At 36.5% G+C, this 12,277-nt stretch overlaps 1 protein-coding gene across 14 annotated transcripts in view; it reads left to right on the top strand.

Moving 5' to 3' along the window:
* The window catches only part of LOC6570006 (dystrophin), a 178,047-nt gene that overhangs the window by 142,911 nt on the left and 22,859 nt on the right, over positions 1-12,277 (top strand). For 7 of the 14 annotated variants that reach the window (XM_032741741.2, XM_032741742.2, XM_032741744.2 and 4 more), the window contains one exon: positions 6,226-6,276. The exons of 6 other annotated variants lie outside the window; for them this stretch is intronic. In XM_032741741.2, coding sequence (XP_032597632.1) covers positions 6,226-6,276 — 51 coding nt within the window. Of the gene's footprint in view, positions 1-3,386; positions 3,642-6,225; positions 6,277-12,277 lie in introns of those variants that run through there. One more of the 14 variants, XM_032741749.2, reaches the window with a different exon arrangement.

The raw sequence follows: 12,277 nt of genomic DNA on the forward strand, positions 1-12,277 counted from the left end.
GCACACTGCAAATGATTTATTGATCACAAAATGCAGCAGACCTGTCAAAAATGCCAAAAAAGAAAAAAATAAAAAATATAAAAGCGATTGCAATTCTAAAAGAAATAGAAAAGCTTTCACAGCACACAAAACTACAAACAAAATATTTTCCGCCATCCACTTGGGAAATCAATTGATTGTCACGCTAAAATGGCTTGGCTTTTAGCTCTGGCTCTGGTTCTGGGTCTGAGTCTATTTCTGGCTATGGAATTCCGTATGTTGCTCCATGTGATTACTTTGGCTATGATTGTAACTCGGATCCAGGTGCATAAGCCACCCCAACTCCCATCCAACAGCACCCGCTATCAATTTAAGACCACACACTGCTCTCGTTGTCGTTGACTTTTTGTGCCATTTTGTAAACATGTCGCAAATGTTGTGTGCAAAAAGTGCAGCAATCTGCCACGAAATGTAGTCGTGTATAATTGTCAAACGTGTTCGGTTGTATTGAAAATGCGGGCATATACAAAAATACACACATAAACTCTCACATAGTAACACACACACACACAAAACCAATATGCGAACAGAACGAAACTCAGGCCAATTCATTTACACTGTCATTTGTTTTTTTATACCCCGAATGCATTACAAATTTTTGAAAAGGGTAGAGTGGTTTTGAGCAAAAGTATGTAACAGACAGGATCAACAGCCGAGTCGTTGTAACTATGTCCGCCTGAAAGTCACAATTTTAAAGTCAGAGACTGCTAATTAATATATAGTATACATTGACTTATTATTGATCAACTGAAATTTCATGAGCATCGGATACGAAACAATCATTTTATAAAAACTATTTTCATATTGATATATTTAATAGCCCTATATAATATATTTATTTGGGGTATCTCGTAGTCGAGTTGACTCGACTACAGCATTCTTAATTGTTTTTTATTTTTGGCGATTTTTTTCGCTGTCTTTCAGCACCCTTTTATGTGCAACGAAACGTTTTTTCAATTTAATTTGACGGAGTTGGTATTGAGCAAATTTCATAAAAATTTGTTTGCCCCTTTTACGATATTTAGTTAACATTTTGGGCATTAAATGTGAAATAAAAGCTTACACAAAACTGTTTTTTGATTGACTTTGCCTCGCAAATATAAACGCGTAGAAAATAATCATAAATATAATTGGCCAAAAGTTTTTTTGCCAGCAAAAGATACTTTCAAATATATACGGATTTAGTTGGTAAATACCCGCGACGTTGCTTCAAAGTTGAAAAATATTGTTTATTATAATTTTTCATTACTATCGAAAACAAACGATGATTCAGCCGAAAATGTAGATTAATCTTAAAGTACACGAATTGGAAATTCGTCAGCATTATCATTGATCGTAATTAATAAATGTTCAAAAATAAAAGCGAAGAAGACTTGAAACTTGAGAACTTGCAATTCTTCTGCTGCTCTCAGACTAAAATTCAATTTACAAATGCAGGAAATCCGGCTACAAAAACAAGCCCAGCAAACAAAAAAAAAACATGCCAAAGATACTCGTACTTTTTTTCAAGCAGACGACAAATCGGCTTTTGTGAAGAAATATATGCATATAGAAAGCAAAGCAAAGCCAGAAAAAAAGCAGAAAAAATGCTGCCCCAAAAGGTGGCAGCGTGAAAAATTATGCGCTCAAAATAGATTTTCCAGCGACACTTCAAAATGGATATAAAAAAACTCTTGCCGCCTTTGTCCGTCCAGAGCTCAGTCGTCCGAGCTGTCGCGTCTGGAGTTAATACATTTTTGTGGCACGTCCTTTGCCGGCGGCACAAGTGTGGACAAATCCACTGGCAGAGCGACTAAAATTAAAGAAAAAATGTCTATACTTATAATAAACTCGCTGCAAGCATTTTTCGCACTTTGTCACATGTTGCAACGATGACGATGTCTGTGTAAAGTGGTGAATAGACATTTATTTTTTGCATTTTTCTTTTTGCCACTTAATAATATCATCTCTCAGTCGCTTAGTGGACAAACCAACTGAAGCAGAAATTGGCTTATTTGTGCAATAGTTTTTCATACTTTTTTGGCATTGAGTTAAGTTAAGTTGCCAATGAAGAAATGTGTGGACAATCAGAGAAACTAATGTATGTGTGGCAAGTGAGTGAGGCAGGAAGTGCTGCAGTTGGAGAACCTGTGACTCTTTGATTGAACCACATAAGTTATTTTCGGTCTTGCTCGAAAATTGTGAAATGAAAAATGTTTTTCGCATACAAACTCTTGTTTAAATTTGCAAAATAATTTGCATTTTTAAAATGACTTTCAAAAATGATAAAAACAAAATCTAAAAGGAAAACAAAAGGATAACAAAAATTAAATAAATACAACTGTATTTCATGAGTACTTTACCGATTTGTATATCAGCACCTGAGCTCTTAAAAATCACACATATTAAATTGAAAGCATCTCTTTTCCATGGTGACACTTCCAGTTGAATATAAACATACATTCATCCAATAAATCCTTCAGCGCTCCATTATGATCCACAGCCCGTCCGTGACTCATGAGTCGAAAACGGCAGCCGCAAAAAATGTGTGTAAAATGTCATAAAAATCAAATAAAAACAATCGAAATGCCGGAAAAATAAAGCAGAATGACAAAACGGGCCATTCAAATGCATTTATAAATCGTATCGAAATAAGCCAAAATGTCACAACAAAAATAAAAACAAAAACACAAAAAAGGCAAAAATAAAAATGAAAATGAAAAAACTGTGGCAATAAACAAGGCGAATCGTAATGCTCATTGAATTGTTACGAGTATCACAACAACACTCAAGAGCGCCACTCAATTCGCCGGCAGACAAGCCACTCAGCTCAGGCACAACGTACGACACAACCACTTAATGAGCCAGAAGCTCGCTGAGAGACAAAAGATGGAAGGAAGGGGGGAGGGCAAAAAGCGCAAGCGGGAAACAAAACAAAGCGCACTACTCAAAAAAAAAAAAAAAAAAAAGAAGAAACAAATACACAGATATAATCCTATACATTGACATGTAAACAGTTCCACGGCATAAACAAAACTCAAAATGCGAGCAACAAGTTCTCCTCTACATGCGTGAGTGTGTGTGAGTGTGTGCTTGTGAGTGCAAGTAAGAGAGCAAGTGTGTGTGTGTGCTTGTGTGTTGTGAATTGGGGAGAACAAGTTTCGTTTCGTGCTATTGGAGTTTTGAGCGCAAAGTGGCTGCAGCTACGCTGACAGAGACGCCAACGCGAACGCCGACGTCGACGTCGACACACGCTCACTTAACGCATGCGGCCGGCGTTGTTGTTGGGTCAGTTAACGAGACACCGGCGCGTAAGTTGGTTGCGTTTTGTATGCAGAAGCGGCGCGCGCAGAACGCGATCAACCGGCAAAGGCCAAAACGAAACAAAACGAAACGAAAACAAATTTTCATTTGCATTCGTGATAGATACTTACGAGGATCTTTTCAATATAAAAAAAGAAAATACGTAATGAAAACAAAGTGATTTTGTGCTCAGTGTCGTTTTGCAGCTGCAATGCTTTTCATACTTAATGTTGTGCGCCCATTTGCTTCCCATGAGGTGAAATACAAAACCAAACGCGAAAAACTGTTGTACAACAAACGAGAGTAACAAGAGTAATAAGGTCGAATTTATAATAATCATTTTTGTCAACGTCGGCGACGTCGGCAACATGGCAAAAATTTGTTTGTGATAAATGAAATGAAATTCTTTGTAACAGTCACGTTTAAAATTGTGCGCCCTTTTTTCGGAGTTTTTTTAGCCTCTTTTTTATTTGCGTTCTGTGCGCATTGTGCGGTGAATTTCATTTTCATTTTGCAGTACATCGCTGGCTGTGCGCGTACTCGATACTTTATCTACCTTAAATGAACCAACGCTTCTGTTTTTTCTTCTTCTCTTTTTTCAAGTTGTTGTTTAGTGGTTTTTATGATTGTTGTTGTTGTTGTTGTGCGGGGTTTGGGAAAATATGACGACGGCGTTAAGCAAGAATTTATGCTGCATGCGCTGAAATACACAAATTTCGTATTGCAATTTTTAAAAATAATATAAGCCAGACAGCGATGAAATGAAAAAATCAAATGAAAAAATCAACAAATTACTAAGCAATCACTTAACATATATAAAGAGTTGAAACGAGCCGAACGCCTATTCAAGCTTAGAACTTATAAAAATAAAAAAAAAATAAAATAAATATAAATATATGTTGATACCAGTACGCTAATAAAAAATAATAAAAAAAAAAACCATAATATCTAAGATACAAACATCGCATAAGATATATAGTTTTCGTAGACCAATAGTGTCATCATCGGTTACCAAGCGATCTCAAGTAGATCAATCTCTATGCCCGTGTGCCACTTTGTGTGATAATGAAATTTACAAGTGACTTATCATTTAATTACATGCAACTTGCCCAACAATTTTCTTTGCACATCAGCCAGATAAGCCATAAGAAAAAAAGATTGTGTAAATAAGCACTCGATTTGCATCTCACATTTCATGTGCTCCCTTAAAAAGAAGGTTTTTATTTGATTGGCACCCCTACTAAAAAACTGTGTCCGACCACACTTTTAAGATCCCACGCTCGTCTGTCCAATGCCTAAAGGCGAGTTTCTCGCTGGCAGCCAGCGAAGGTCGTTTATTATTATTTACTTTGCATTGTATTGAATCTTTTCTGTGGCTCAAAGGGGAAGAAAGAAAGCCGCCTCTGAATATTGTGTGTGGAGTGTGAATTCGAGTTCAAGTTGATGTTGCAGTTGGAGTACTCACTCGAGTACTCACACAGGATTTCTCTGTGCAGTTTATTTGTTAAAGTTGTCACTTTATTTGCTTGCTTCCCCAGCATCATCAGCATCAGTCCCTGACTGAGATTGAGAGCCAGACCCAGCCACAGTATCGCCAGCACCTTATGGACATATGTGTTGGTTTCTTTGGGATTTCAGTAACTCCATTTACTCACAGATACACTTCTGCCTGGTTGTATCTCAACTGGATTTACATTGTCGCACATCTTCATCTGCATATATGCGTGTGCGATTTTTTATCTTTTACAGTTGTTAGCCATTGTTATTGCCGCTGCTGTTGGCTTATCTCGTTGTGCACATTCCAACCGTGTCTCTGACGAGGACGAGCTCCATAATGAGAGCGGCGGCGGGAATGAGGATGAGAACGGGGAGAAGACAGTCCCAGATGTCTTTGTTTGTCAGCTTTTTAATTAGGACTATATGAGTCAAACTGCACACGCCTCATCTGAATTGTACTCGAGGTCCTCAGTTCATATTGCTATATGCCCCATAAAAAAAATTAAATACTTTGCGCTGTTTGCAGATGATCTTACTAAGACAAATATCGACTACTATATACTCTAAATATAAGTATAAATATATACACTATTAAAAACCATATTCCACTTTAATTATTTGAGACAAAATCTATTCTATTATTTATGCACCAACATTAGGGATCTGCTATCTGAAATGTGTTCGAGGTAATCAGTTCATATTGCTATATTCCTCTTAGAAAAAAATTAAATACTTTGCGCTGCTTACAGATGACCTTCGATTAACATCCACTCCAATATATTCTAAATTTGTGTTTATATATACGCAATTAAAAACCATATTCCACTAATTATTTAACACAAAATCCATTCTATTATTCATGCCCCAATATTGAGGGTCGGCTATTCGGTCATTTGATTTCCACACGCCCTATTTGCAATGTGTTTTGTATAACCCATAAAAATTAAAACTTTGCACTCTTATATGCTCTAATTGTATATTTGTATATACACAATTAAAAACTGTATTCAAGTTGAATTTTTTCACACAAAGTCTATTGCCCATTCATGCAACAAAATTTAGGGTGTTCTGTTCCCCATTCGATTTCCGTTGGCCGGTTATTCACATCAAATTCCTGGACACATCGATGATGTCAACATTTATGTATTTGAACTGGCTTTCGTTAGACTCATTTGTGGGCTATTTTGAAAGTGCAAAATGAAAAGCAATCTGGAGTTGACCGTTTGACAGCTGCGGTACGCATTTGTAGTCAGAACATCTGGTTCAACATCTTGCGGGAAACATATTTGTGGCTGTTTCAATACCAAATTAAATAACTTTCATTCATGCATTTGTACATAATACGCGTTTTATCTGTCAATATTCTCTTCTGATCTGTTTCTTTTTGATTATTTTTGTATTTTGCAGACCAGTTCAGTTTCAGTTGTAGCTCAAATTCTTATTACCAACACGCTCAAAGTACGTTTACTCTTTTATGTTATAATTTTCTTCTTTTCTTTGTTATTACATGTCCCCATATATATGAACCTCTACCAAAACATAATACCCACATCATTTTTTGGGTTCCCATAATATTCATTTGTTGTACATATACATAAAACATGCAGTTGCCCATTCCTAAACAAAAGTCGTACATAAATTTGTCACTTTTATCTAACAGTCCGATGATAACAATTGAAGTACATATGTAAATATTTATGTATATACATATATGTCGATGCGGTTCTTGTTTATATTGTTCTTTATGAGGCTGCCGATGTGCATGACGATGATGATGAAAAGCGTCACAAGGCCCATAATTAATGCCATTGGATGCAGCAAATTTGTACAATGAAATCGAAAACTGCCCTCGTCTGGTTTTTAATGGTCGAGTTGTGATGCTGCTGTTTTATTTAAGCTATACTCGTATTTATTAAAAGCACACATGTTTGCCGCCCCACAAATTTATGAGTTGCGGTAGGGATTTGAACCCCAAAGCAACTTTGACCCACTTCGAATGGGTGGCTGCGTAGATAAGCACCACATCGCCATCAATTAATAGCAATAGCTCACTTTATGAGGCAAGAACGACTGCCAAATGCACTACACGTAATTACTTCGCACTCTACAATCAGAGAAAGCAATGTTAATAATAATTCACCACTTACTTGGAAATTTCAATTCAAATAAATGTATATTGTTAAGCACCCGAAAAGAAACATTCTCAATTAAGATTCCCAATTGAGGGCACAAATGTTAAATGATACAAAAATATTTTGATTTCTTGATGAATTGTGTGCATAACTAATCATTATTTTCTAGCAATGTTTTGAATTAAAAAATTTGCTAGCATTATCATATAACGGGAAATTAAATTAACGTATTTAACTTGTGGCGATACTTAAATTTAAATCATAAGAATGAAAATATATTTAGGACAATGAGACACTTATTAAACACCTTAAATGCTTGCCCGCGACTATAAATCTTAACGAAATTTGATAAAGATAAATACTTGACTTGATTATCGTGGGGATCCTTATTTTATTTGTTGCAGCTGCAGCTGTTCATGATTACACTATATGAAATTCTTATTTCAATTGTAATTGCGGGTTTTCAAAACAAAATAACAAAATGCAAATCAATGTTATACAGAGCGAGTTCAGCAAGACCTTTGATTCCGTGAATTACTCTCTTTCAATTCATTTAGCATTTCAAAATAACTTAATTTAAAATCTTTGGATTTAAAACTACTTAACACTTAGAGCACAGAAAGTTTGTATTAAATTTAAAAAAAAATTGTATTTTAAATGCTCTGTTTCAAAGTCTGTTCAAGTCAGTTTTATTATAGCTAAATGCGAAATATTTCTTAATAGCGGCAAAAATATATTTTCGGTTTTTTCCATATTTTGCGTTGTTATTCACATGCTTGTCTGCTGTCTCCCCTTACAACAGGCAGCCAGATATTTATATAAATTTCTCAAATATTTGTATTTATTTACCTGCGATTGCCAGCCAAAAGCTGCACTTATTTTACATATTCACTTTAGCATTTCGTGAACGCTATTTAAATTCCATACTGATAAATACGTTCAATATACGCGTTTTCCATTTCATATATACAGCGCCGCTCAACTGAATATGTCCATGAAAGTATCTTTGCATTTTGCTTTATATCTCTGCTTCTACTTCACTTACATTTGTTTGTTTCATGAAAATTGAATACGAATGTGTAGAAAACTTTTCTTGGAAAAATAATTCGATAAGGTTTCAAATATTTTTTTTACTGATTGGATAATATGAAAGGAAATGTATCCTTGACAAACAAATATTGCTTTCGACTTTTTTTCAATTTTAAGCTAATAAGCCGATTAAAAATATCATTGTTTTATAGTTTTTAAATAAATAAGACATAAATATTTGAAATCGTTGACTTCCTGTTTTGCTTTAACAATGACAGATTCTATACAATAAAAAAAGTTGATTAAAAACTATTAATTTGTTGAAAAAATATATATACGAGTATATATAAACTTTAGAGGAGGTCTTGAACGTATTTAGTTAAAAGGAACTGTGAATAAATTTCCATAAGTTTATACATGTATTTGTGTACTACGTATATATTATATACACATACGTTTTTATGTGTTGTATACTTATTAGATGTGTAAACAAACACCAACAATGTGCCTTATCTGGCCTGGCTGGAGCTGTGCTCGAAGGTCTTCTTCATTGGGACTCCTCGCTGTGGTTACTTGTGGACACTGTGAGCCCACTTAATTTTGAGTGGCTTCAATTTGTGGCATATCTAATCGGTTCTTCGTCTGCAAATGTTATGTGAAACTTTTGATTTAATTCGCTTGAAAACAGCTGCAGTATGAAGTCATCATTTTGGATTGTAATGAATTTGACAATTACTCAATGACTCAATCAAAGCCAAATATTGTATCATAAATTGGCATAAGCAAATGCAACGGACTCCATTATGCCCATCAATTCCTACATTCACATTCCTTACATTTGGTGATTTCAAAAAACACAAAAAAATCGATATTAATTTCTAAAATTCGCAACATATTTACAAATGTTGAATGTACAACATGTTGTCCCTTATAGGAGCATGTGCAGGCAACATCTTTACATTCTGCAGATATTCGAAAATGGAAAATATGTTGATAGTGGAATCAGGCTACAATTTAAGTACATACTTCAAAATGAAACGGTTTAAGGGATGTCACGCTTAATTGGAAATTTTCTTTCAGCAAGGGAGATAAAAAAATAGTTTAGCTCAGTTTTATTTCGTTCGTTTATCCTTGTCGTTCGAGCTTAGCAATAATGTTTATTGCACCAAGTACTCTCGAGGTAAACAAAACTTTTTATATACTGCAAAATAACCTCGTAATTTAAAGCGAAAACTAAAATCAGGAATAAACTTGCACTTATTGGCCAAACAACGTTGCGTTGTCGGTTCCCAAATTTGGCTTCTTAATAATCGGAATGGATGGCAACATTAAGAACTCCTCGTAGTTGATTTACCATATTTGCGGATCGCAGCATGCAGTGCGCATTTCTCGTGGTTGTTGCATGTGGTATGTGTGGCATGTAGATGCTCCTGGCAGTTGCCGCTTGTGCCTAAGATCCCCTCTTGATTGAAGCTAAAAGCTGAAAGTTGTTTATGCTAATTGCACTTAATTTATGCGTGCTCAGCAGCGTTGCAAGTGTATGCGTGTATGTGTGTGTGTGTGTATGTATGTATGTGTGTGTCTATGTGTATATGTACATCTGTACTAATGTACATCTGTAATGTTGTAAGAACTTTAAAGAAATTCAAAGACAAGGAAACACAGTTGGCTGTGTGAGTTTGCTTTGTTGTTCTTCGCATAGTTGTTGTTGTTGTGCATACAATTGATATTTATTAGTACACTAAGAGGCAGGGGCAGTGCGGGGTATGTCTGACAATTTTTGCGTGCCTCAAATGTGCAATTATCGCCACAATTGCCGCCAGCCCGCACCCACACTGCAACCAAACCCCACACCAACTCCCCCCTCCTGGCTGACATTTGCATGTCAGTGGTTTAGTGGATAGCAATCCAAACATATGTGTATGCATACATATATGCATACATATGTATACGAGTATATATATATATTTGACATACGCGACTTTCAGACGCCGACAGCCATTTAAGGCTTTCCACATGTGGCAATGCGACGCCTTCTATGGCATCTACACAAATGTCAGGCAAATGTCGAGACTTGGCGACTTTGTCGTGGCGCTTAATCCTGCTGGTGTTATTTTCGTGGTGTCTATTTCGGCCAATTAATATGCGGTTAATGGTGTTAACTGTTTGACGTGATTATTTATAGGCCCAAAGATGCAACTGCAACTGCAACTCAATTCCATATGCAACGTGAGTGCCAAATTAATGGACACACAAACATACAGATAGACAGACAAGCAGGCGGGTTGTGCATTTTGCATGTCGAATGATGGAGCTGCAAAAATGTATCCGATGGATTGCATAAGCCGGCAAAAACAGCTCCCGTCGAGCTTGTTGTGCCCAGGCGAAGGCAAAACATCAAGAATCCCATTTTTTTTTGTTGTTGTTGTTGCCTGGTGTGGTGGCATTGACACATTTCAAGCATCTGCACGAAGCATGAAATGTATCTTTGGCTTAAAAAAAAATAGTAGTAGAAGTCGTAGAAGAATATGCAGCAGAATAAGCATATGCTAGCGTGCATAAGAAGCGTATCTGAAAAAGTGTCAGCTGAGCATGTCGGATAAATATGAGTTGAGCTGAGCTTGAGTTTCTATTGGTGCAGCAGAAATTGAAATAATTTAACATACAATTAAATGTATTTGAACCAGAAGACAGTTGCAAAAATTGCACAGTTGAAAACTGCTTGCGCGATTTGTTGCCAGATTAAATATGTATGCGTACATTTCATATGTCGCTGAAATCAAAGGTTTTATCAGCTCGCTTCGGTTATTCGAGTATTCGTTAAAAATCAGCCCAAGTGCTATCGCTTATCAGAGCATGCTTTAGCGCCTAAGCCCAACGATTTGCTTTCATTGCACATGGCTACATGCAACATACACATGATGCAGCTTTTGCAATACTTGGCTGAGCACGTAGCATGGCTAAAGCCTACTTATCAGCGTTTTGGGCCAAGAGTTGAGTTATAAGACCTGAGCAACAGCCACTCTTCGATAGCTTACTACTTTTTTCAGGCTTTCGCACGCTCACAGCCCATGGGTTCTGGGGCTATCAATGACAGTCGCTGTCAGCGTTGTTTCAATCAATTAAAAATTGCTGCATTAATTGCCGCATGTTGTTTATCGAGAGAGCAGTGGACGCTGGCTAGCTCAATTATTTCAATTGAACAATTATGTTGGGACGACTCTCGTATTTAACAGTTGCACTCAATTAAGTTAGGATCAGAAATTTGAGGGCGTGTTCACGTCACCCCATCCCTCTTTGCAACGCGCATATGCTTCATTGAACTGTTAAGCAAATCAAAGGCGGGTGGGGTGCAAACAAATGAAATAATTCAAATCAACGAATGTCAGAGTTGACTGACAGATGCTTTGGCTGCCTACATTAGCCGGGAAGTGGCAAAGCAGCTCAACCAAAAGAAATCACAACTCACTGCCCAAGTGGCAGTTCTGAGAGGCATTTTATGCAAATCACCCACAAATTGCCTACCACTCGACATTTTGCTCTTGGGCTCAGTTTGAGTTTGAGTTCGAGTTCGCTTCGGTTGGGAGGCTGCAGCAGCAGCCAAGTATTAATAATGCTAGGCAAAGTCTCTAATGAGCGCAAATGTTTGTCAAAATGTTGACAACTTAATTGAGCAGAAAATTTACATGTAACAACCACAACGCTACTCAGTTGAACTTTAGAACCAAGTTTGCTTCAGTTATGCATTATCAAGTTAGTTAGTTAGTCGACGGGTCCGCAGAACCTATTTGCAGTCAAGCCGAGTGGCGCCTCATTTGTCAACGTCAAGTCAGCCCGCATCAAAGAGCAAGATTTCAAATGAACAATTAGCACCACCAAAGGGCGGGCTGGTGAAGCATGAAGCATTAAAAACCAAACTAGTTGAACTCTTTTCTTTTACCGTTTCCAAAATCACGGCACAAAAGAAAAGTAAAATCCATCATTGCAAATGGCTTAAAGTGCAAACTAAGCCAAATTACAAAGCATAGCGATAGCAAAGCACGACTTTAATGCGACTTTAATGAGCTGCAACCATTTATTTTACTTTGCTCTTCGAATATTCGAAAGCATGTCAAATTGTTTTTAAGAAAGAGTCGAGTCTGTTTCGACCCTCAATGAGTGGATTTTAATGAACAGCTGCCAAGTAGCTTGCATCAAAAATTCCAACATGCAACTATAATTCAGTAAATAATGAATTCATTCTTATTTTTGTTGTTTACTATTTATGAAATTGTTCTCATATAATTTGTAAAACATCC

The sequence above is a fragment of the Drosophila grimshawi genome, unplaced genomic scaffold, assembly GCF_018153295.1.
Source record: "Drosophila grimshawi isolate 15287-2541.00 unplaced genomic scaffold, ASM1815329v1 contig_545, whole genome shotgun sequence".
In the NCBI taxonomy this organism is placed as follows: Eukaryota; Metazoa; Arthropoda; class Insecta; order Diptera; family Drosophilidae; genus Drosophila; species Drosophila grimshawi.